At 43.7% G+C, this 26,522-nt stretch overlaps 1 protein-coding gene across 3 annotated transcripts in view; it reads right to left on the bottom strand.

The window, feature by feature from the left end:
- The window catches only part of TSHZ2 (teashirt zinc finger homeobox 2), a 514,929-nt gene that overhangs the window by 213,432 nt on the left and 274,975 nt on the right, over positions 1-26,522 (bottom strand). Inside the window, exon 2 of one of the 3 annotated variants that reach the window (XM_054468260.2) lies at positions 17,277-20,222. In XM_054468260.2, coding sequence (XP_054324235.1) covers positions 17,277-20,222 — 2,946 coding nt within the window. Of the gene's footprint in view, positions 1-14,314; positions 20,223-26,522 lie in introns of those variants that run through there. The other 2 variants (XM_054468259.2, XM_063659381.1) reach the window with 2 other exon arrangements.

Below are 26,522 nucleotides of genomic sequence, written 5' to 3'. Positions count from 1 at the left end.
TTCTCTCTAGGCAAGCATGGTCCTGAGTGATCCAGAATTCTCCAAGGTCCATGCATTCCTTCCCATGCTCACTGCCTCCACTGAGGCTCCAACCAAGGCCATCTGTTTCCAGTCTCCCAACAGCCTCCTTGCTGGCCTACTGCTTTCACTCCTGACCCTCTTGTCCATTCCACACCCAGTAGCCAGAGTGATCTTCTAAAAATGAAAGTAGGCCAGGCGTGGTGGCTCATGCCTATAATCCCAGCACTTTGGAAGGTCAAGGCAGGTGGATCACTTGAGGTCAGGAGTTCGAGACCAGTCTGGCCAACATAGTGAAACCCTGTCTCCACTAAAAATACAAAATTAGTCAGGCGTGGTGGCACATGTCTGTAATTCCAGTTACTCAGGAGGCTGAGGAAGGAGAATCACTTGAAGCCGGGAGGCAGTGGTTGCAGTGAGCCAAGATCGTACCATTGCACTCCAGCCTGGGCAAAAAGAGTGAAACTCTGTCTGAAAAAAGAAAGAAAGTAGATCATGCCACATGCCTGTTTAAGCTGCTTCAATGGCTTCCCATTGGACTTAAGGAAGAACAAATCCAACGTTCTTTTATTTCCCCACTCAGTTAGCATGGACTCAAAAAATCCAAAGTTCTTAGCATATTCTACAAAGCCCTGACTTGCCCCATGCCCATCCCACAATTCATGTCCCACCCCTGGATGGCCAGCTCATGACACTCCAGCCTTTCTCTGAATCAAACATATCAGCCCTGCTCCTGTTTCTCCTGTCTGGGATGTTTGGCCTCCAAGTTGCCACCTGATTCCTGTCTTTTCAGTCTCCTCTATTTAAAGTAGGTGGCCCTGTCACAGTCCCTTGCACTATCCCATATTTCCTTGGTAACCCCTCATTCTCAGAAATTGTTACTTGTATACAACTTGTATACTTGTATACAACTTGTTCATTGTATACAATGAAATTGTGCTCAATAGATGTTAGCCCTTAGTATTATTATCAACCTGCATCCCCTGTTTCTCTTATTCTCTGGTGTAGCCCAGGACTCAGAACAGAGCCTGGCACACAGCAGTTCCTCCAAGAGTTAGCATAGACATTTCTTACCCCGATGCAGAAACATCCTGGCAGAGTGTTAGTCCTTTCTACAGCAGGCTGAAAATGTTTCTTACATCCTCATACTTTTCTGGCTGTGCAAAGCCTGAAGATTTGTTTGCACTGGGCTTCCATTAGATGCTGGGGACTGTGCTTCATGTTTTGTGTACTTTTATGTATTTGATCTGCCTTCTGGATGAGAGACGTAAGTATTATTGTCATTTTACCCATGGTGGATGCAAAAGGAAGTATAATCACTTTCTAGATAGTATGTCCCTTTCTCCCTCTCTCTTTTCCTTCCTTCCTTTCTTTTATCCAACATTTATAGAGTCTGGGTTCCAAGGAATACAACAGGAAGCCAATCAGATGCAGCCCTTGCCCTCCCAGAGCTTCGAGGTGGAGGTCGACCTTGTATCCAGTGTCAACTGGAGGCTCAGTTAAAAGTCCATTTCTTGGCCGGGCGTGGTGGCTCACGCCTGTAATCCCAGCACTTTGGGAGGCCGAGGTGGGCAGACCATGAAGTTAAGAGATCAAGAGCAGCCTGACCAACATGGTGAAACCCTATCTCTACTAAATATACAAAAATTAGCCAGGCGTGGTGGCGCGTGCCTGTAATCCCAGCTACTCAGGAGGCTGAGGCTGGATAATCGCTTGAACCGGGGAGGCAGAGGTTGCAGTGAGCCGAGATCATACCACTGCACTCCAACCTGGCAACAGAGCAAGATTCCGTCACAAAAGAAAAAAAAAATTGACTTCTCCACTCACTTCCCAGCCCTGCAAAGTCAATTTCATGGAAACAATGCTCCAATATTTCACAAAGCAAACCTCAATTGAATATCTGTCTCTATGATCATGAAAAGACAAAGTTTGTGCACCCAAGGAGAAGCCATTGTAGGCACATCCACCAGCCACCCGTCTGTTCAGCTTCCTCTCTCTGCCATCTGCTCCCCAAAACTGGGCTCTCTTCAATCATACTGAGCCACATGCATTCTCTGGAATGAACCACACCCTCTCTCTCACTTAACAAGGCTTTACTCTTGCTGTTCCTTCTTTCCACAACACTTTTCCCTCTTATCCACCTGGCTAGCTCCTTTTCATCATTCCAGACTCAGCCTAGATCTCTTCTTGTTTGGTTAGACTTCTTTGACCCCTCTTTTCCCCACTGGTTCCGTACTTCTGTTGTGCTAGCAGTGAGCAGAGGCTAAGCCTTGTGGTTTCATTGTCTTCCTTCTGTGATGGGCAGCAAACATTCTGCGGGCGGGGCTGTTAGACCTGTTCACCCAGCCTCAATTCTAGGGGTGCTATATTTTAGTTATTATGAGAGTGGTCTTGTTAATTGAGGACTTCCACATGCCTGATACAGGGCTAGGCAGGTGCTCAGTGGGTTGTATTTAATTTTATCTTTATAACAATATGTGAGCTCAGCCTTCCTGCTGCCGCTTGATAGAACAGACAACTGAGGTTCAAAGAAGTGGTGTGCCCTGACCCAGGTCCCTCAGCCAGGAAGAGGAGACCCAGCCCTGGGGCCAGACTCCAGCAGTTCCGGGACCCATGTTTTCCCCACTGAGCTTAGCTGCTGTGTGTTTCCTTCCCAGGATTTCTAGGCATCAGGAACTCCCTGTCTCTGGAGACTGCATGTCAGGCCTCCCCTCCACTTACAAAGGCCTCGCATTTTTCATCCTCTTACATTTCTGGGATGATGAGGTCCTGATTGGCTCTTTGACTTCTAAGCCAGAGCAGGGACTATCCAATAGGGACCCATCTCCATGGTTACCGCTCACGGGAGAGTCTAACGAAAGGCAGCAGGGGGAAAAGTGGAGGCTCCTGCAAGTACAGGGGGACGGGGGAGTCATAAACAATTAAACATGACAAAATCCTCTGGTGAACAAAAATAGAATTATTTGACTGTGAAACTGAGTAATGTAGCATTGAAAAAAGCATAACCTGAAACATCATTTTTTTTCCTCCATCGATAAAAAAATACCATATAAAGCCATGCACATTTGAAGTGCCAATTTGCTGAAGGCCCCGAGTGGTAGAAAGTTGCCTTGGTCAAAGATTTGAATTTTGGGGATATTTAAGCTCTTTTTTGGGGGGGGGGCATTCGTCTTTTCTCTCCTTCAAATAAGTGGTGTGTCTGCATCTCCTGCTTTGGTGTACTATGCACAGAATTTCACCAAGGGATGCCAGAATGGTGCTGACATTTTGGCCAAAATTCTGGCTTCAGGCAAATCCTCCATTTGTCTACACTTAATTTCCAGCTCTGCTACTTACTAGCTGTGTGGCCTTCCTGGTCACTTCACGTCTTTGAGGGCTAGTTTCTTCACCTGTAAGCTGGGTGCAATCGCAGTTCCTTCTTTATAGAATTTAGGAGAAAGATTAATTGAGATAGTATACATAAGGCACTAGCACCTTAGAACTCAGAGCTTGGCCCCTCGGGAGGCAAAAGTTGGGCTCTGGTATTCCACATCAGTCATTAACTCAAGGCCAGCCAGGGGCACACACTTGCAGGCACCAAGTGTACTCTGTGTGTGCCAGCAGAGTAGCTCCAGGAGCTGGGAGATGTCCCCAGAAGAGAGCTGCAGGTGCATCTATTAGAGGGGAAAACAAGCAGAAGCCAGGCGTGGGCACAAGGATATAGTATCAGAAATCCAAAGGCATCTCCACCATACCCTCTACAGGTGCATTTCACTGTGGCCAGATTCTTTCATAGCTCCCAGTTTTATTGAAAAATGCCTCAGTTTCCCTAAAGGTAAATTAGTAAATGAAGGCAGGGTCTCCATCTACCTCTCAGAGATGATATGAGAATATATTAAGTTATTTTATATAAAAAAAGGATTAAAAGAAGAAGTTCCTTTCACTTCATTGTACTGATAATATAATTAACCTATAGGTGATTCAAACAGTGCTCAATAAATGTTAGTTCTCTGTCAATATCAATGACATGGATATTTCTGATAATGGATACTGTGCCAGGCACTATTCTAAGTTCGTGTGTTACATTTAATCATCATCATATCCTCATCATCAGATCCTCCTCCTCCTCCTCATCACCATCATCGTATCATCATGATCATCACCATCATCATCATCTTCACTGAAAACTCCAGTGCAGTTCTTCCCAAGCATGGCTTAGCCACCAGCAAATGTGTGTTGTAGCAAGTGGGGCTTTGCCAAGTGGCTGGTGGCAGGAAGAGAATGGGAAAGTCGGAGGCAAGAAAATGCAGGTTAATGCTACATTCCATTTTTTCTCAGGGGCAGATCTTTTATCCCCCCCACCCCTCCCAGAGCTGTTTTAGATAAATCTATACTTACAATCTCTCTTTATTCCTTCAAATAAAGTGGCACCATCCGTTTTACATCTTAATTTAAAGCTTAAGTAAATGAAAGGGTTTTTTTCTTTAAAGTAGGTGATCAAGGGCTAGGGGTCAGGGGAAGGGAATCGAGAGGAAAGCAGTTCCTCAGGCACTTGCTCTGTGTGCCAGATCCACACTGACAACCCCCACCCCTGTACACTATCTGACCTAATCCTCAACACAAACTAAGGCAGGAGACAGGGGGCTGCAAGGACATTCACTGCCATCCAATCTGTGCCAACCTCTTTTATCAGTCTGAACCTATATGATTTTTAAGTCCTCACAGCATCACTGAAAGATGAGTATTATTAGTTGGAATTTTAGGGATGAGAAAACTGACCCTCAGGGAGAATAACTGACTTGCCCCAGCTCCAACAGTAAGTGGCCCTGATGGGATTTGAACCCAGGTGTGTCCGACCCCGAAGCCTGATCTGACCTCTGACAGTCGTGATAAAAATAACAGCTCAGATTTGCTGAGCATCTACTATAATTTAAGTGGTCTTTGTGGACAATGTGGGGTTAAAACCCTCACCATGGCATCATGAAGAAGGGACTATTGTTTGTTCCAGTCAACAGGTGAGCAACCTGGGGTTTAGTGAAATTAAATAGCCATCCAAGATAGATCTTTAAAATAACCACCATTTGTTGTTCATTCACTGTTGTATTTATATTGAAGATTCAGCCTTTGAGGCCTACCCCAAGACTCATCACAGGGAAAGAAGAGGCAAAGCAAAGATGTAAGCCCAGGAAGACCGGTTCCATCCCGCACATGCTAAGCCATGAAGTGGTACTCGAATCCTGTTTCTAAGTCACGCTATTGCCTGGATACGCAGTATTTTCTCCTCCTGCTTGAGTTCTTCCCTCGTATTGCCATGTCTCGGCCCATGTCTGGATTTGTAGATCATCTCGGGTCCCAAAGTTCAGAACATCAGAATTTCTCAATTATAAAGATCCACCCTCATTCCTTAATTGGTTCCCATCTTTGTTGACGTGACACAAAATGAATAGTAAGTAATTCAATTTGGGTCTGTATCTTGCACAAACTTCTTTCATATTCCGCACGGAACATAAAATGTATTGGAGGCTCCAACATGAAAATGGAAAGGTGTTTTCGACCAAAGGACTTCCAAATGCCCGCCCCCTGCCTTTTTAATGCAATTCTTCAGTTCAAATCCACACTTTCTCCCGAAAAGGCCTCCAAATGCTCCATCCCCAAGTGACCAAGCCAACTCCCTTGCACACTGAGCCTCCATGGACTTTGCTTTGCTTCACCGGAAGCCGTCCAGGGAGGGTTAAGATTCAGGCTCTGGCTGGGAGTTTGAGTCCCACCTTCAACCCTCACCAGCTGCGTGACCTTGGACAATCCCTTGAGCTCTTAAAGCTCCAGTTCTCTCAGCAGCACAGGGGGAACAGTAATAAAAACGCCTATTTCAAAAAGTTGTTGCAAGAATTAAGAAGGATACTATGTGAAAAGTGCTTAGCCTGAGCTTAGCACATATGAGGCATTCAATAAATATCAGTGTTGATGAGTACGTCAGCATTCATTTATTCCTTACTTAGTTTTATTTACTAAGTGTTTGTGAGTATCTGACCTTGACTATTGCAAGCATCTCACATCTACTGGGCATTTTTAACAGCCTTTTGTAGGTACAGACAGGAGATGACATGACTACAAGAGTCATGCGGTAGAAGGAACACATGTGTAGGGTCTAAGCGGGACTCCCATCCTCTCTCTGCCATGGGCTGTGTGGCTGGGGCTTTTCATTATTTCTAAGCCTCAGTTTCCTCTTATGTAAAATGGATGACTATCACCCACCCTGTGAGATTATTGAAAGACGTGAATAGCGTCTTTAAGGATCTGAGCACAGGCTGAAATATGAAAAGAAACTGCATCACTGGAGCCTCATTTCACACCATCCATGCTCTCCCTCTCCCTTTCAGCTCACTGGCTTTCTTTCAGGCACCTGTACTTGTCCCTCTTCTCACTGGCCTCAGAGCTTGGATACAGGCTCTTCCCTCTGCCTGGAACACACTTCCTGTTTCAGCTCGCTAGCTCTGAGGCCCTTCCCATCTTCCCTCAAGGCCTACCCTGATCTCAGTGCCAGGTCAAAGCCTCTGCTAGAGACCTTGTGTCCCTTGCAGCCTCATAGGTGGTACTCCTATCAGTGCCATCAACGTTCCCCTGTGTGGTTATGTAATCATCATCGAGGCCGGGCGTGGTGGCTCATGCCTGTAATCCCAGCACTTTGGGAGGCCGAGGCGGACAAATCACCTGAGGTCAGGAGTTTGAGATCAGCCTGGCCAACATGGTGAAACACCTTCTCTACCAAAAACAGAAAATTAGCTGTGTGGTGGTGGCGCCGGTAAGCTCAGCTACTCAGGAGGCTGAGGCAGGAGAATTGCTTGAACCCGGGAGGTGAAGGTTGCAGTGAGCCGAGATCGTGCCACTGCACTCCAGCCTGGGTGACAGAGTGAGGCTCTGTCTCAAAAAAAAAAAAAAAATAAAATAAAATAATAAAAAAAAAATCATCGATTGGCCTCCCCTTCTAGACTAGAACTCCACAAGGCCAAGAAGTGTCATTGTTTGTGATTCCACTCTATCCCTAGAGCCTTGTATAGGGCTTGAGAAAAAGTACATGCACACAAACACTTTTGGATTTATGAATGATACAATTAACTATCATTATAGCCATATTATTCTTACTAGTAGTAATGATGGGACAATGAGAATTATTTTTGGTATTTCAGAAAATGCAAGGTAAATGGTTTCTTATTTGAGGTGAGAGTGCATAGGTGCATTGAGAGAACAAACTGTGTTGCCTTGAACTAGAAAGTGATCCTGTAAGTGGAGGGGTGAAAACACAGGGTCCCAGCCTTGCCAGAGCTTGAATGTACAGTTACTTATGTCAAATTAGTGAAAATGAGAAAACAATTTCTGGGCATGGGGCAGAGCGCACAAATTGAACTTCTTTTTGTTTCCAGAAGATTTCCTTTTCTGTTGTTCTCTTTTCGTGCTGTGTCCCTCCTTCATCTCTTTTCTCCTGACTTCTTTCTGCTCATCTTGCGAGTCTCAGAATCGGGGCTCCCATGCAGGAAGCCCTCCGGGACTCCCCGTGTCCTCCTCCACCCTTGACCCCCATCCTGGGTTAGATGTTTCTCCTTGGTTGGTGTTCCCATAAAACCCAGTAAGTTTAACTGCTTAGATCTTATCCCACTGCAGGTAAAATTGGTGTAGCTGTGGCCAAATATCTTCTCTTGAGCCTCAGTCTAAAGTGAAGGGTCAGACTCTAAGCTTCCCAAGGGCAAGGAGCTCGCATTTTTCCCTGTTATAGTCTCAGTGCCTGTAATAAGTGTCTGATAAATATTGGTAAAAAGAAAGAAAGGAAGGGAGGGAAGAAAGGAGGGAGGGAGGAAGGGAAAACACATTTCTCTTAGATTGCTCTCACGTGCCTCTCTGTCCTGAAGAAGTCTTTCTGGTTTTCTGCTGATGTGTGGGACGTTCAGAATAAGAAAGAACAAAATTAATTACTTATGTGTATGTAAAACCTTCCTCTCTTTCAAAAGTGACAGCAAGAAGTGAACAAAAATCACCAGGTGGGCCAGACCTGTGCCTCCCCCACAAGGAGCAGCCACAGAATGTCACCAATTCTCAGGAATAATCAAGCTGTGGGGCTTCCCCGAGGAAGCCGGGGAGGTGGCATTTACTGCCATGGCGCCTATTATACAACAGAAAAAGAAAGACCAGCTCACAGAGGTGGGCTGAGCTCCCACGGAGTAGGTTAACGCTGTGGGGTTGGAGGAGGAAAGGAACAGCAGCTTCCCCTGTGTTGTACCTGGCAGCCACCAGACCTCCTTTCCTCCTTCCTAACTCCCCTGCCATGACTTGCTGCACCCCCGCCTGTCCCTGCTCACCTCCAACACCCCTCAAGCCTTTCTCATGCTTGACAGTCTCTCCCTTGTCTTAGCCTTTGTGGCATTGAAAATGTGAAAATTAGTATCTTCCAAGCTCCCTAAGTGTGCCTTCCCTGTCTGGCTCAATGCATTTGAATGTTCTCACTGGGACTTTCTTTGGATGTGTGAAGTCTGTTAGCTGTGTGCCCTGGGGTAAGTCACTGAACCTCTCTAGGCCTTATTTCTCCCCATCTCCCCCACCCCTGAATGCTCTGGCCCTGGCCTCTTTCTCCAGTTTTCATTTTCAATGCTCTCCCCTTGCTGCCCAAGCTGTGTCTCCCCTGACCCCTGATACATCTGCAGATCCACCAGGCCTGCTCTCGCCTTCAGTGGTTGGAGAGGAGCAGGTACTCTTACCGCTTCTTGGGAACCCCTCTCTCTAAGTGCTTCTTGGCCAGTCTCAACATAAACAGACTCTCCCAATGAGGCCTTCCCTGAGCTCCCTGTAAACTGGCAGGCCATGGTGCCCTCTGGCCCTCCACACTGCCATGTTTTCCCTCATTATGACACTTTTTGTCTGTCCATCTCCCCAACAGGAATGCCAGCTCCTAACCTACAGTGAGTGCTCCCCGTAGAGCACCTGAGTGAATAACGGGAGAAGCTTTGTATAAAAAAAAAATCAACACATATCACGGAACAATAACTTGAAGGCTAACTTCATTGAACAAAATCTCCTTTAGCCATAGTTCTTTGCCTACTGGCATGAGTGCTGGGTAGCTTGCAAGGCGTATATTTGGGCTAAAGTTGGTAAAATTTTAGAAACACTTGCTCATTCTGGACATCCATCCTTTGGGCTGGGGGTTTTGGCATGCAAGAAGATTCCACTCTTTGTAGCAAATACAGCCAAGGCACCGTTACACATGTTCAAAAATCAGGTCATTAAGACTATGCACTTTAAAGGCACCATGCTTTGAAACATTGTTTGTTCCGTATACTCTGAAGTTGAGCACTGGCGGCCCAGTGCTGCTTAAGGAGCCCTGCGCTCCGATTCTGATGGCTGTGGCCTGGAGTCTCAGCTCCACTACCTGCTGCTGTGCTACTACTGTGTGATACCTGCTACCTGCACCTGAAACGCCTTCTCTGAGCCTCAGCTTTCTCATCTCTAAAATGGGTATAATATTTACTTTGCAGTTTTGCTGTGAGGATTAGACAAATACCATAGGTCAAATGTGTTGGATAACAGCATTGACTAAATATCATAAGGATTAGAGGACACACACCATTTCACAAGCTACGCCGGCAAAGAGTATTGTGCCCTAAAGCAAGAGATGTATTAGTAGAAGGCAAAAGATTTATATAATCTGAAAAGAAACCACAGTATATCAGGAGAGCAGGGTGACCATCTCACCTGATTTGCCTGGAATTTTCTGGTTTCAGTCTCAAATCCCTGGAACCCTCCCAGCCAAGTACTGGATAAGCCTGAATGATTGGTTCCTCTCCAGGGGAGCCCAGCCTGCCCCCCTCCTCTGAGTAGCAGCAACTTGACGAAATCTTCAGAAGAAGGAAGTAGAGTTTCCTAAAGAACAGCCCAGTATCCTCTGAGATGGGGAAAAGTGGCACTCATGTTAGAGCCCAAAGTCCTAGTGGGGTTACCTTGGGGGAGAGGGGACAAAGAACACCAAGAAACAGGTCCAGTGTCTCCACCTGACCTGCCACCAGATCCAGGGGCTGCGAGCTAGCAGCCTAGGAGTTGAATCTGGTCTTTGATGTACTTTGTTTGGCTTGAAGGGTGTTCAGAACAAAAACAACAAAACAAACTAAAATCCGAACTAAACCAAAACACATCCATAAAAAAAACCCTCTCGACTAGAACACTGTGGGGCTCACACAAAGATCTGGATTTGCTACTTCTTTGGAAACCACTGGTGCTGTGCAAGGCCTCCTTGCTTCCCTGTGACGGCCCCTGCCGGCATGCTAGGGTCCTCCAGGTCATCGCCTAGCCTTGGGAGCACTTGTATTCATGATCCCTAATATTTGGGCACCGGTATCCACTGTTTGCGGCAAATAAACATTCAACAGTCTTGATGCTGAATGCCAGTTTTAAGGGAAATTTGCGTGTATTTATGGCTATGAAGTGTGGGTAGGTGGGAGATGATTCCGTGGCAAGTCAAACTTGCCCAAAATTCATTGAGAAAAAGCTCTTGATCACTGGGTCTCAACAATCAGAAGATGTCTGAGTTGGAAAGTATCTATTTTTTGTTTATTTTCACAGATAAAAGGTATAGAATCAGCCCCATGGAAACACCTTCTGTGCCTAAATATATTCTGTGCCTCCTGCAAGTAAACAAACAAATAAATACACAAGGAAATACATGAACATGTTCCAGGAAACAAACCAAACCAAACAACCATTTTCCATATACTCCTGGCTTCTTGGGCTTCTGGAGGCAAATGTTCTCAACAGCTACACAGAGTTCTGTAAAACCCCCAAATGTGACATGCGCCTGTGGCTGCTGGCGTCCCTTTTCCCTCCAGGTGAGCCTCACATAACATTTACACTGGATTTAATAGGAGAACATGACATGCACTGATTCTCAACAAACTCCTGATCTTCCAGGAGAGAGTCGGGAAAGCAAGCAACTGCACACCAAATCCTCTTCTATTTTGGTACTCTTAACACATTCCCTTATCTCCCTGGCCTACATATCATTTAAATAACTGCCCTGCGATTCTTGCAGGGCGTGGCGTCATGACTGATTTAAAATCCCCGCATTGCTAAAACTGCATTGTTCTTCATCAAGTTGAGTCATTTTTATGTGAAGTGTCAAGCTCCCTAACAAATAACTCCTGCCAGACAAATCAAGTTCCTCGTCTTAGAGCCGAGGCTAAATAGTTTATAGCTTTAATCTGCTCACCGAGGTGTGCAGTCTATGACAGTAATTATAAATGCAAGGAGAAATTATAGCTGAATGCTTTAACTGCATTAGGAGCCGTTTGATGAACAATCATGAACGCCTGCTCATTTCCAACAATAGAGGGCAAGTTAGTGTCAATGCGTTAGAGAGATTTCAGTTCTGCATGGCTTTTTCTCCCATTTACCACGGAATGTCACTTGTCTCCTAGAAAGTAGAAAAAAGCATCGTGGAAAGCTTTAAACTTGATAGTTAAAAAAAAAAAAGACAAAGAGAAATGCAGGGAAAACTGTTTATCATTATGACTTCTTTTTCTCTGTTTGTTTGGCGGCAGGTTGGGTTTCAAATTAGCTCAGTGAAGGTAAGTGCTTGTTTACTTACTAGAGGCCTTTAAAAAAATCCTCCCCAAGCCATTTTTGAGAGGTCTTTATGGAGAAAGACTTCTTTGCAGGAAGGGTAAGTTCAAAATCCTCACAGGGAGCAGCTCTGGCAATTGTGTGTCCCTCCACCATATTCTGCTCCTCATCCGCAACCACCTAAGCTAATGACACAATTTAGCTCTTTATTTTCCCCTCCTCACTTTCGCAGAAAGACGTTTTTAATTTAGCTGAAGAATTACACAAATGTATTTTAAAGACATAAATCCATATAAAAAATATGAGCTAATTAAAACATTGCACTCCCTGTCGCTCATGGATTTTCAATTTAGCGAAAGAAAAAAGAATTGCATCTGGTTAAATGAAAAGATGATACTGATGGCAGATTGGAGTAAATGAAAAATAATGTTACTCTATATTAAAGCACCAAATTATACACGTCAGGATTGAGCATTCAAAAGTCCAAATGAGGGGGGAAGGTGCAATGGAGGCTGAGATGCATACACGGAGTTAAGCCAAATATTTTTGAAAAAATGCAAATGTTAAGGAAGACGATGCATTTGTTTCTTGCTGCTTGAGAGATGCTAGAGTCTTGTACTTGACCCTGTTTCCTCAGTTCTCATTTCGTTTCCCTAAAATGAATTCCTGAGGGTCAGAATGAGGATGTTCTTTTTTAATCTTAGGTATATGTATTTTCACTGGAATTTGGGTCATTTCTTGGTTAGACACCATATGGCAAATGTATAATTACCTGATTGAACAAGAGCATTAAAAGAAAGAGAACAAGGATGTTCTGCTTCACCCTGCGGGTCAGTCCTGGGCCCCTGAGTTGCAATGTTTGAAAGCTGGAGCCTCCAAAAGGCCCAGGAAAGTGCTCTTTCTCCTCTCAACTCTTAGGCCACATTTTACAGCTTTTTCTCTGGGCTGTTGAAGGTACATCTGGCCATGAGTATTGCCTAGAAACAATCAGGCAAGGAGGAAACCAAGGAGCAGGAGAAAGTTGATGAGCATTGGACAGTCCTGGGTTCAAAACCTACCTCCAGGTTTAGTTTTGCGTTCTTGGACAAATCATGAAACTCTGAGCTTTGGTTTACCTCTCTGCAAAATGAGGATAATATGAATAATTATGCCTGAGTTATAAAAAGAGGCCCCTAGTTTCACTGTCATTGTTATCTGAATCAAAGAGCAGGTTGAGGTTTTGCAGGATTATTAATTAGTTAGAGTTGAGAAGTTGCTGCAAGTTCTCTACACTGCAGGTGAGGCTACGGAGCATGCTAAAAGCATGCAGTGGCTCTGCCTAGAACTTGCTTTTCTTATAGACCTGCTATGTGCTTTCTTGTAAACCTACTATGGGCTTTAAGGAAAATAATTACATACATTTAATTCTTACAACCTTTCTATGAGAAGGATATTACGTCCACATCATAAAGATGTAGAAGTGGGGCATGTCTTCATGAAAGCAGGTGAGCTGGGGGTTAAACCCAGCATTCTTTTCTGAACACTGCCTTTGAGACCACTGTTCCCCATCCCGGGTTCCCCCAGAACCAGGCAGAGCCACCTCCTGTGTGCTCCTTTCAGCATTTCCCCTAGAGTTTTTCATCTATTTGTCTGTCACTAGCCTCAAAGGCAGACTCTTGTCCTGGTTATGGCTTACCCCCTGGGAATTAGCGCAGTGCTTGCTGTGGAACGATGGCTTTCTAGATATGTCATAATGAATGAGTGAGGCTCAGAGATTGTAGGACCTTGGGGAATTCAGGCAGAATCTCTCTGCCTCCATTTTCCCTTCCCAATCATGAGTGAATCAACCTCTACTTCATAGGGCTGTTTGTGAGAATAAAGCAAAATAATGTTTGCAAAGTGCTTGCTGCAAGGCTTGGCATGTTTTGCTATTATAATTGGTAGAACTTCTGATTCGCTATTATACTTCCATTGTTAAATATAATAGAGTCTGGTACACAGTAAAAGCACAACCAATATTTGTTGAAGGATGAAAGGAATGCAGGGAGGGAAGAAAAGAAGGAAGGAAAGAAGAAAAAAGGAAGGAAGGAAAGAAGGGAAGGAGGAAGGAATGAAGGAACAAAGGAGGGAAAAGAGGATGAAAGGAAGGGATATTTATTTAATGGAAGAAGGAATGGTTGATGCCATTAACAGATATTAATTTGTCCAGGCTATTTTGTTCTTCCCAACTGCCATATAATCTATGCTGTTAGGGTTGCCAGATTTAGCTAATAAAAATACAGGATGCCCAGTTAAATTTGAATTCTGATAAACAATGAATACTTTTAAAATATAAGTATGGCCCATGCAATATTTGGGCCAGGCTTATACTCAAAACCTATTTGTCATTTATCTGAAATATAAATTTAACTGGACTTCCGTTCTGTATTTTGTCTGGCAACCTTACACGCTTTTCACCCTGAACATGTGTTTTTATCAAGCCGCCCACAACAGAAGTGGCAGCTCATTGGACTAGAATACTTTCCTGCCAACAATTTCAAGGCTAGGTGTGCTGTTAAACTTGTACACTATATTACACGGTAATGACTATAATTTCAAACCTTTATGTATTTCAGACTCATTGATTTGCTCTGTTTAATTTCTATTAGTCAAGAGCATGTGGCTTTTAAAGATATATACAAATACATATTGAAATTGTTTTAGATTACTTATGACCTAAAATAGAGATGCACACTTAACATTCTCTAATGAAATTTTTAATGAAAAGTTGCATTTAATATTTGGCAGAGCATTTTGCAGGATTTAAGATATATCTGGTAAAGGAAAGAAAATTCAGATCAAAAGTTGCGTCTTTCAAAAAACACTGATAGGTTAAAGCTCTCATATTTTCCATGAAATCTTGATCATACTTTCTAAAACATCATGTCATTTTGCACAATTTGTGCTATTATGCATTACAACTAAGATTAGCATTCCAGACAACAGTGATGTCATTTCATGACCATTTACAAACCTTACATGCATCATTCTAAGCAATGGGCAAGGTATTGCATAAATGTTGTTCTAAAAGAGGACCCCGGGGGTGGAGGCATTTTTTTCTAAGGTGACCAAAGCACCAAGAATCGACCTTTGTACAGATGGGGGAAACATTCAGGCAGATAGGAGTATTTTTACGATGAACACAAACACAGCCAGTACCTGCACCATCTTTTCTGTTTACAAAACATACATACACGCCCATGGCTTTGAATGAGTCCCAAACACTCAAACCTGTTTTTCTGCAATCTTCTCAGAACCACAGCCTAACGGTGCTTATAAGGATGGAGCTTTGGTTTCGTATAATGAAAACACCAATACAGTGCTTTCGAGGTCCAAATTAGATATACTCATCCTGCACAAATGCAGAGAGGTGCCAAAATGGCTATCTTATCTATGTATTTAATGGATTTGTAAGTACCTTTTGTATATGTTTTTCCAAATTATTGGTTCACCTTTGAATGCCTAGAACAGGTATCATACATTCCAGATTCTGACTGATGATGGATCAAGCTTTCTTTTCCTTACCTCTCCCTATCTACGTATCACAGTGTTTTGGCAATTATATTAATTTTCTAAAAAAGATTACAAACCTAACAGGTGGAAAAGTGGTCTTTGTTATAGTACAAATAAATATTACCTATTTGTCCTCTTCACCATGGTTTCAACCCACCACTACTGGATTTGAAATATCTTTCTTCTCTCTAAGTATTCTGCGTATGCCCCCCCTCTTTTTTTTTTTTTTTTAAGAACCAGGAAAACATAATGGCAAGTTATTTAAGATTTAAAATGTTATGTAGCAAATAAATAGGACGCTGTTGAGCCCCAAGCTCAGGTGTGAATTCAATGGATGCATTTTGGCTTTTCTTTCAATTCCGTGAGCTGAACAAATCATGCTTGGAAAGAATGAGAAGAATCTGCCAATAACACATTTAATCATCATGATAAAAACATGCAAACCAAAAAGATAGTCTTCATTTGGGGCCAGATAGCAATTAGAGTTATAGGAGCACTCCTCTCCATCAGAAGCATAGATCTCCTCACTCAGGGGAGAGTCCCAGGTCAGATATTTTAACTTTTTATTTCATCTTGGCCATCTTCACACCCAGTAAACCTCTCTGTCTGATGTGAGGCAAGCCCAAAGCCATGCGATATAAATACCGCTCTCTACCTGGAACTCTCCTAGTGTCCTACCTTTCTAGCTTGTTCTGAAAGTCTTCTATTTGTAAACCAATGCTCTGACAATAGGGTATGGTGAGCGATTATATGTTATTAGTTTTTCATATTTGATTGTGAATTAAGAGCTAATTAATTAGGAGCAAATCTGTAACTCAGCATGACGTAAACTGGATTGGTCAGCACAGAAGGTTTAGTTCAGGTTGGGTTCCCATCTTGGGGAATGGCCGAAGGTGGAGGACCACCTGAACGCATAGGAGGGTGCTTAGTGTGTGGGGGCATCATGCTGGAAGGGAGAGAAAAAGAAGTAGAGAAAACACAAACGGGCAAATGAAAGAGATCGGTTAAGACCCAGCCTTGTTTATCCTCAACATTAGAAAATGGCTGGTGAAACTAATCTGCCAAGGCATTTGACCTTGGTCTCTGCCCTGTTTCCTAAAAATGACACATATGGTCTGGGCATGGGTGACTATATAAGGCATGGAACTTCTATGATACATGATGCAAATTATCTTCAAGCTATGGGACTCCATGCACATTAACAGAAGTGTACAGAAAGCCATTTGTTTCTTTATGTGAAATGAAACTCAAGGGCATGCATTGCCTCTGTCTTTGTTAAAGGTGGGCTCTAATATTGGTCTATCCACAAGAAAACCAAAAGCTGAAAGAAGAAAATAAGCTTCTTCCCTTTTCATCTCAATGTTCTGCAAAGAAGAATATTTTTCTACCAACCTGTTAAAGGCACATGCTCATTCATAGGACACTTAACGTAGAAAATAACCAAAGGGAAGAGGTGGAAGGTGGCAATTACTAAAAGTAAGCTGCAAAAAAGCATTCATTACAAGTAACAATCATAAAGACAACTTTAAGCTATTCATGAGCTGATTAAGGAATCTCTGTATAGTAACTACTTCTAGCACTCTCCAATCTTTCTTCCATTGCTCACCTTTTTGTCACTTTATAAGTCATTGGCATTGCTATGGAAAGGTGGGGTGGTGAAATGGAATGGTGACAGAAGTTAGTATCTAATAATTAAAATGAAAGATAGCCTTGGCTGGACACTGGAGCTTGCCTTGGGTAATTCAGGATTATGGATGATGAAGGCCTAAAAAAAGCAGTAGTAATCTGTGAACTTTATCTCTCTAAACCCGTTTTATTTTAGTTCCCAGCTCTAAACTAGAGGACTTGAGAGAATGATTAGGACTTAGTTTTCATGTTCTGGTCTTTCATAAAAATAAATCCTACTCCAGCAAGCTACTATCCTGCTTGGCACTGGGAGACGCTAGCTGCCTCTAAGCAGACCCATCTCCCTGTAAGAAGCTCCTTACCAGGCTAGTCGCAATGCCTCGGAGCAAACCCATACCTGCAGAGCTATTCTTCATCCACGTCTGTTACAAACTGTGAATGGTGTTCGGGTGACTTGCTGTGCGTTTTGCTTAGGTGGAGTTTTACCGCATGTTTGCTCACAAATGTCCGACAGCACAACTTACACTTGAATTTAGAGTCTGTGTCCTCTTCGGCAGCTATTGTTTCTGGAGACCTCTGAGCCGACGATACCCGGGAGATCTCTTGCTCCACCTTGCTTTGCTGGTCCACTGACAAGCGGGTCATGTCCTTCATTTGGAAACCCAGGTGAGATTCTAAGTGACTGATGTAGGTAGAAGGGGTTCTGAACTGGGAGGCACAGTCACTGCAATAAAAGATGGGGTGGCCTTTGTCCATGTTTTTCAGAAATTTTGTCCCGCCCGTTTTCCTAAGCTGGTACTTGACGTTGGCCAGCCAGTGACTGATAGTGGTCATTGAGAGTCCCGTAAACTTTGAGATTTGCATACGCTCTTGTGGGCCCAGATCAGACAGCAGGTATTTGCCCTCTGATGTCTGGAAGAGGCTCGAGGCAAACTGGGCTTGTAGAATCAGAAGATGCTGAGGATTCCAGTTGGACTGCCGGCCTTTTCTTTTATGCAAAGTTGAGACTTCACTGGAGACATCCTCAAAGCGCCTGACATCCATTTCCAGCTTCATGGGGGGGACCCTGGAGGAGGAGGCTGGCTTTGGGGTGGTGGCTTTGGGGAGGACTTTGACCATGTCGGCGATATCAGACAGAGCGTGCTTCTGAGGTGGGGATGTACAGGATTGTGCTTGCGAGGACTCGGCTTTCTTGCTTTTGGACTTGGTCAGGTCGATGGGCTGATCGTTGTTCTCAAACAGGTAGCGCCTGGACACGCTGGCTGACCTTGTGGAGGCGGGACTCAAGACGGGCTTGTCCATGACACTGAGATTCGACTTGTGGAACATGGAAATTGTGCTTGAACTTGGGCTGGAGCAGGAAGGTGAACGCAAGGGCTCCGTGGCTTTGCCCAGGTGATTGTTCAGGACAGACTGCAGGGCGCTGAGCGGGTTGATGCATGGCAGGGCCGGGGCGTGGTTGGCGAGGGCGCACCCGTTGCTCAGAGCAGATGTGGGCTCCAGGGGCTGGGGTTTCTTCTTCTCGCTGCCCTCTTTCATCAGCTTGTCCTCCTCCTTCAGGGGACCCAGCTCGGTCTTTTTGGCTTCTGGAGGTGTTTCGCTTTTGCGGAAAGAATCGCCCTCACTGTGGCTGAAAGATGAGGCCTCTTCATGGGGACTTTCTTTCCCACACTCCTTCACGACTTCATCTTTGTCTTCTGACTCCTTCTTGACTTGAGTGTAAGGGGCCAGGTGTGTGGGCATAGAAACCAGTGGCATCACTTTCCACTTTGGTGCAATGGGCCTCAGCTTGTTGGTGAGATTAGGCCGGATCTGCAGTACCTGGGATCCCATAGGCAAAGGCGGCTTGGTGCCCTCAGACAGCTGGTAGGCCGCGTGGATGCTGGGGTAGGCACTCCAGCTGGGGGCCCCGTTTTGGGCTTTGTTGATGGCTGTGGTGACAGTATTTTCCAAAGATTTCAAAATGTCCCCTCCACCCTTTGAGCCATCTTCCAAGTCCTCCTCCCTTAGGTATTGATATTTGATTGTAGGGTCTAAAGGTTTTTGTAGAGGATCTTCATAGTCCTCGCTTTTCACGACTTTCTCATCCTTGCTGGTTTCCTCTGGCCTTTCTTTTTTATTCTCTTTCTTTAACTCAGTTGTAGAGGCTGTACAATCTGATGCTAAGTTACTGGATGGCTTGGGAGCCAGAGAGTCACCGTTCGGGGCCTCGGACAACGACTGCATTTTCTCCACTGCTAGCGGGTCTAATACCAGCTGCTTCCCTTTCTTGGAGGCAGAGCTGGTGACCTTGAGAAAGTGACCTGTGACCATCATGTGGGTGGTGAGCTGCTGCAAGGTGTCATGGGAGCTCCCACACTCCATGCACTTTAAGATCTGGGACTTGCAGGCCTCAAACTGCCAGGTGTAGCTGGCTCCATTTTGGTAGCCATAGCGGTTGTTGGAGGACAAATGCAAGTTGGCGTTCTTCTGAGAAGAAAAAGAATCTGCAAAAGATCCTGTGGTTGAATCGGGGGAACACGGCCGATTGACATCAAAAACGCGTTTCTTAGCCGGGGTGACCATTTTCGAGGAAATGGTTGGGACTGGCTCCTTCAAAGGCACTTTTTGGTAATGTTTTGTTTTAATCATGTGGACGCTCAAATCTTGGAGGGAATCGAAGGAGTCGCCACAAAACATACATTTCAGAACCTTTTGAGCATCCTCTTTGTCCATATCCTGGAAAGCCCTTTTCCTGGGCTTTGAATAACTCGCGGGTCTGAGCTTGTCCTTTTTGCGGTTGTCATCTTGATAGTGGCCCGTTTCATTCATGTGCACAGTCAACTCGACTAGGGTGTCGTAGGCCGCGCTGCACTGTCGGCATCGGAATCTGCTGGCCCCTGTGAACACAGTCCCGCACATCTTGCTGCTCTGCCGGTACAGCTGCACCGAGCTGAACAGGCTGGGTTTTGAGACGGACCTAGAAGGCAAGTTCTGCTGCAGGCTTTTGGACAGAGCGTCTTGGTGCCAATCAAAATCACTCTTGTTGCTGCCGTTTCGGGTGTCACAGTTCCTCCTGTCACTATTGGACAGCTTGAAGCCAAGGCCCAGGCCTGACCAGTAGGAATCCGACAGGATGTTGGCGTAGACAGCGGTCATTTTATCCATGCAATTGTGTGCTTCGTTTGGAAGCTTGACGTGAGTGTTTGCTTTCTTGTCCGAGGCATCTCGGCTGCAGACACTCTTGATGTCCGACACCTGATCACTGGCGTCGCTCAGCAGAGACTCGTTCTCGGCATCCTGATTGGACAAATGACTTCCTGGAGAGTTCTGGTAGCTAAAGCAGCCTTTTTGCTCTGGGCCCGTTTCTAGCTCCTCGTCCGTCCCTGTGTCATTGCCACCCTGCAGTTGAGCTACTGAACTGCTGTCCTCCTCCTCCTCTTCTTCTTTTATTTCCTCCTCTTCTTTCAGCTGTTCCTCCTGGGCGTAGCCTGCAAGAGAAGAAGAAGAGATGAAACGACAGTAACAGGCTCCATATTCCATTCCAATTTTCTCACATAGACTAAGTGCTTCCCATGCCGAGCTGACCAGTGATTTCATCTACACTTTTATGCACTGTGAGCAGTGGACACAGGAAAAGTCAAATGGTGTCTTTCGTGCCATCTAGTGCCTTTTTTTTTTTTTTTTAATTGGCAGGAGTCATAATTCTTTATAAACGCCTAGGATCCCAAGTTAATAATTTTCAGGTTTAAGGAATATCTTTCTAATATTCCTGTAATGGGATAGTTGCTAAATTCATGTGTATGACTTTTAGGAAATCTGGATTGAAATTCATATCCCATTAAAGTCATATCTCTACAGGGAAGAATGTTGGCTCACAGGGAGACTAAGACTTGACTCTTGGCATCTAGATGGTAAAGTTTACCAAGACACTTGGATATATTGGCATATAACCATATAAATAAATCAATTTTGAGTGCTCAGAAGTAATTTGGATTCACAGCCATTATATTTTTTGATAGCCACTGTCTTTTTGCTAGAACATTTTTATTTGTAGAGAATCACACAGCAGGAAGAGAGATTATGGGGTATGCAAATAAAATCTTCTGTTGATAGTTGAAAAATTATATAAGCTCAGCAAATATAACGACTTTAAAATAATCGCAAATGGTGCTAGAATGGGAGATTTGGTGACTATCTTATTATTCTAAAACAGGTTTATGAAGACCTTTCCAGACAAGGTTGAAAATGCCCTCTCGATCTTGTGCCTGTAATTTCAAATGCACTGTGATTTGTGGGTACCCGTCTTGAGATGCCAATTATATATTTGATTTGTAGATGCAAAATGCTATTGGGGATGCATGCTTTCCCTTCTCTGAAAGGATTTAGGACCAGTAATTGCATAGGGAAAATGAAGACATGAGCGAGCTGGTGCAAAGGGAATTAATGGGCAAATATCCATCAATGGAGATGGGGAATGTGACATTATGCCTATGGGCTCATTTTCTTCACCTGGCCTTTTCAGAACCATGCAGATAAAATGCAACCAAAGAAATCCCAAAGAAAAGGAGATCCAGTTTTAGGTTTGCAAGGCCTGCACAATCTTAATGCAATATTTTCTTTATGAACTTCTATTTCCTCTCTCTGTGGCAGGTAGCGACTTGGGGAAAACCTTAGAGCAGGCTCTGTTATTTCCAGTCACTAAGGACAAAGCTTGGAAGAGGAGTGGTCATGTGCTGGAGGTCCGTCCTGTGAGGCAGGCACAGAGAATTAGAAGAGAGGGGATTTTCTAGGATAAAGCAGCTACAATCAGCAACTCCAAAGGCTGCCACTGCTGCTGCTGCTGAAGATAAAGAATATTTATTGAGCAATTGCTGTCTCCTAGGAAGTAAGCTAAACACTGCAAATGCATTCTTTCATTTTGTCTAATATCTGCATGAAGTAGCCACTATTATTTTCATTTCACAGAGGGGGAAACTGAGGCTTTAAGGTAAGGAAATTCACCCAAGGCCACACAGCTAGCGTTGCAGAGTGAGGACATACACCCAAGTCTGCCTGATGGGAGAATGCCCAAATACAGGAGATGCCGCTGTCTTTGTATTGCCAACCTAATGAAGAAGAACCCTTTGATGAGACCCAAAGGCTAAAGGTTAAGCAGTGGAATTTCATTGAAATGTCACTAAATAGATAACCACATCAGAGGGGAAAACTGTGGGACAACTGGAGAGAAGAGCCATGATTTTAGTGACAGAATACCATAAAACAAGATGAAATGTATAAATTCAGTCTAGCCACGAGTTTTATGGTTGTGTTAGTTATTTTACTGCTATTGGTATGGTGTGTTTTACCTTCCTAGCAAATTGACAGGTGGATTTTTTATTAAATTGGCCTTACTGGTCTCTAGTCTCAAAAATTGGTTTGAAAAAACAACAACTACTCAATCTAGTCCAAAAACCATTAATAAGCGGTCACAACTTGCAGGAAAACTGTAGTTTAAAATGACCATATGGCCTAATTAGATTATTCCTGTCGGTATCATCCCATTTTCTTTTTCCTGGATTAACTTGTATGTTTGCAAAAAATAGATATACCATTCAAAGAGAAAGTCTCTGTTATAAAATTAATACACTAAATAACAACTGATAAAATAAGTTGTTACTGAGCCAAGTAACATACATCAGAGAATCAGACAAATTTCATCAATCAAATAGGGTCACTTTGAGAATGAAGGGGTGCTATTACTCTGGAACATATGCTGGGTCAACAGGTATTCAGCAGGATGTTCCAGGCCAACTAAGACACGTGACAACACCTATGGGTAATGTAATCACAGCAACAAAGAAGCAAGTAAAGAAATCTGGGGATTTGGTGGCCACGAGGACTTTCTGTCATCACAGTTGACTAAGAGCATTTCTGGGTTTCGTTCATCTCAGTATTTTCAGTGCCTAGCACTGTGCCTGACGTCTAGCAAGAAGTTGGGAGGTAATTCATGTTATTTTGTGTGTACATGGATGAAATATACGTATATGCACTCTAATGCGTGCACCTGTGTGTACACACACACACACACACACAATCTGCCCACCCAATATAGTCATTTTCAAACTAGGAGAAAAGAAGTGTTCTTTTCTTTTTTTTTTCACTGACATTTGGAAGCAGAGCTTTCCGGACCAGCTCAACCTCACAATCTACTTTGTCCTTCTAAATGGATTCCCCAGAAGAAAAGTCAGAGACAGCAAACGCCTCCCCCACAATACAGATAAAATTTTCTGCTTAATTAGCCATTGACATGTTTACTATAACCTTTACAGAAGAGTAACTCGTGCTGAGAGACCCTTTTTGTCTGTTTTCTTCTGCAGAGCAGACTAAATCTCATGCACTGGATAAGGTAAGGCATTGAAAAGCCTCATACAAAAAGTGCCAAACATCTGTCAAAGTGAGTGTATTTTAACAATGGCTGAGGGTTCCAAGGAGTTTTTTTTAAAAAAACACATTTCAATATTATACATCTAAAACTGTTCACTTGACTTAAGTGATTTTGTTTGCCACCAGCAGTTGGGGCAAGAGAGGAAAGGCAGCCAGAACAGGGGTGATCTGGGTGAATAATGAGTATCAGTCTCTCTGTCTCTCTATTGATGACTTGTTTAATAAGATTGCATCTTGTGTAAGTCTTAGTATAAGTGGATGAGTGGCAAGTTTATTCTTATGAATACTTATTTAATGAAAGAAAACTATCACAGTTATGCCAAAGCACAGGACAAAAGAACTGTTCTCTATAGAACTTCCTTGTTGATTGGGGGTCGAAGATCAAACTTCATAGTGGCAAAAATTTCCTTTTCCAACCTAAATTTCCAGTTTCATCCATTTCCCCCGCTTGATTCTGGCCACATGAGATGTCCCCATTCCTGGAACAGCTGATTCATGAGCAAATCCGGTCCATTCTTTGACTGAACTACTAACTCAAGAGGCCATTTTTCTCCCACTCCACGGCCACTGTTCTAGCCTGGGCCAGCATATTGTCCCCTAGGTTGGACAATGAGCTTCCTGCTTCTACTTCCCACAGTCTGCTCTTCAGTGAACTGCTAGAAGATTCTTTGTAAAAGGGATTAGGTCATGACGTCCTTCTGTTTTAACTCCTGCAGTGTCTTTCTGTTGCACTTACAATAAAATCTCAACCCTTAGCATGGTCTACAAGAGCATGCAGGGTGTGCCCTAGGCCAACCTCCCTGCCCCTCTCTCAGCACCCACGGCCTTCTCATCATGCCTAGGAAGCAATAATCTACTTGCTCCTCCTTGACCCCACCAATCCTTCTGACTGAGGCTTTCTGCCTTTGCAGATTTTTCTGACCCAAAAGTTCTCCGTCTGCACCATCACATAGCAGGTTCCATCAAGCCTCAGCTCCAATGGGCCCTTCTCAGTGAGGCCTTTTCTGATGTCTCCCCTGCTCTGTGTAACTATCCATCACATCACCCTACTGCCTGAAATCCCTGGAGCACTTACCAGACTCTGAAATAAGCCCATTTGTTTATTGATTGATGTCTTCTTCTATTGAATGTAAGGTTAGAATATCTATCCCCATGCAGTCAGAATGCTCCTCCCCAGTGCTCAGTTCACATCCTGGCACAGAGTGATGTCCGCAAACTATTTGAGTGAATGAATGAATAGATTACACAGTAAAAATGATTATTCCAGCGGCAAACTTTGGCTCCATTCCTCAGCAGTGCAATTGGTACTTCTGGTGGGTAAAGAGCTCCCCACCCTCAGCCCGTGTAGATAGATGTGAATTACAATCATACTAATCAACTTCACTCAATGATAAAACCAGAGCATCAGCTGTGCGCCGAGGCTCACACTTGTAATCCCAGCATTTTGCGAGGCTGAGGCAGGTGGATCACCCGAGGTCAGGAGTTCGAGACCAGCCTGGCCAACATGGTGAAACCCAGTTTCTACCAAAAAAAAGAAAATTAGCCAGGTGTGGTGGCACATGCCTGTAATCCCAGCTACTCGGGAGGCTGAGGCAGGAGAACCACTTGAAGCGGGAGACGGAGGTTGTAATGAGCTGAGATTGTGCCACTGCACTCCAGCCTGGGCAACAGAGTGAGACTCTGTCTAAAATAAAATAAAACAAAATGAAATAAAATAAAATAAAACCAGAGCATTCCCATAAATCATCTTTTCAGAACAACCCAGCTACCAACTTCCTTGCTGCCCAACTTCTTTGAGCTGTGGATTTATACTCCTAAGTATAAAGGCTGCAAATAAGCAACAAGACCACAAAGCATCAGAATCTATGCTCTTAATGTGAAGAGACTTTGATTCAACAAAGATTCACACATGGGAACTTTGAAAGTATGGACTAATTTTATCATGGATAAAGTCCAGTAGCTGGTCTACTATAAACAACATTACACATGTATTAGCAGACATACATATTAGAGTAGCCTTCCCCTGAATTCTTCATTTAAAAAAGGAGAAATATTATTGGAGAAGAATATTTTATATGCTGCATTTGTTTTACCCTAATAGTATGTGGGTAAAAATTAGAAATAAACACTTACATTTTATTTTCTTCCTAGAGAAATTTTCTTTCATATGAAAAGTTAATGGCTGGATATGGTGGCTCACACCTGTAATCTCAGTACTTGTGGGAAACTGAGGCATGAGGATTACTTGAGCCCAGGAGTTGGAGACCAGCCTGTGCAACATAGCAAGACCATTTCTACAAAAAATGTAAAAAAAATAGCCAGGCATAATGGTGCACGCCTATGGTCCCAGCTACTCGGGTGGCTGTGGTGGGAGGATCACTTGAGCCCAGAAGGTTGAGGCTGCAGTGAGCTGTGATCACGCGACTGCACTGCAGTCTGGGTGACACAGCAAGATCCTGTCTCAAAAAAAAAAACAACAAAAAGAGAAAAACAATTATTTTTAAAACTATACCACCTCAATTGTTTCCAAACCTCTAGTCAGAATGATTTAAATGAAATTGTGCAAAATAATTCGTGGGTGGTATGGAGTTAGATATCAGACTTTTGCTAGGCATACGTTTCTGTAGTCACCTTGAAAGTCCACAGTAGTGTTTACAGTAAAAACACTGACAGTTTTAAAAATGGCAGCAGAGATGGAACCGATATAACATAAGAACAATTTAAAACTCAAGAAGGCTGATTTTTAAAAACTAAACCAGGATTCAACCAAGACCTCATTTAAAAACATATCCAATGGTGACAGGATCATTTTCACCAATCTACTGCACTAAATGACTGTTTAAAGTCGCAGGAAGATGCTACAGGGTTCAAGGCAGACGTAAATGAGGAGATGGTGAGAATTTCTCAGCGTGTACCCAGTAGGTACAAAAAATGATGACTCGGAATAAGAGCTCCCTGTCATGAGTCTCTAGTGTTTTGGTGACTGTGGTCTAAAAGTCTGTTAGTATGTATATTATTATTGGCACTAATTGGCATGCATGTTGGCAGGCTGAGTAAAGAGATACAGGATTCAGTGTTCAAGGAAGCTGAGCTATTCTCAAGGGTAGCCAGGCCTGGAGTGAGGGCCTCTCAGAGGGCCATTTGGAGGGATCCCTCTGCTTTTTGTTTCAGGAGAGAGGAAGTCTAGAGAGCTGTGGGATCCTTGCACCATTCCTGAGCACAGACTTCATTTACAGAGAATCCAGGTACCACAGGCCAGGGCCCAGTGTGTTTGCTGGCTGGAGAAGTTATCTACGTTCATGCACATTTTTAAACAGAAAAATGTTCAAAAAGAAATATGACATTTGTGGTGCATGGATTTTTAT

The sequence above is a fragment of the Pongo pygmaeus genome, chromosome 21 (genome assembly GCF_028885625.2).
Source record: "Pongo pygmaeus isolate AG05252 chromosome 21, NHGRI_mPonPyg2-v2.0_pri, whole genome shotgun sequence".
NCBI classification, from domain to species: Eukaryota; Metazoa; Chordata; class Mammalia; order Primates; family Hominidae; genus Pongo; species Pongo pygmaeus.
Note: the sequence above shows the minus strand (reverse complement) of the source record. Positions and strands in the feature narration are given on the sequence as shown.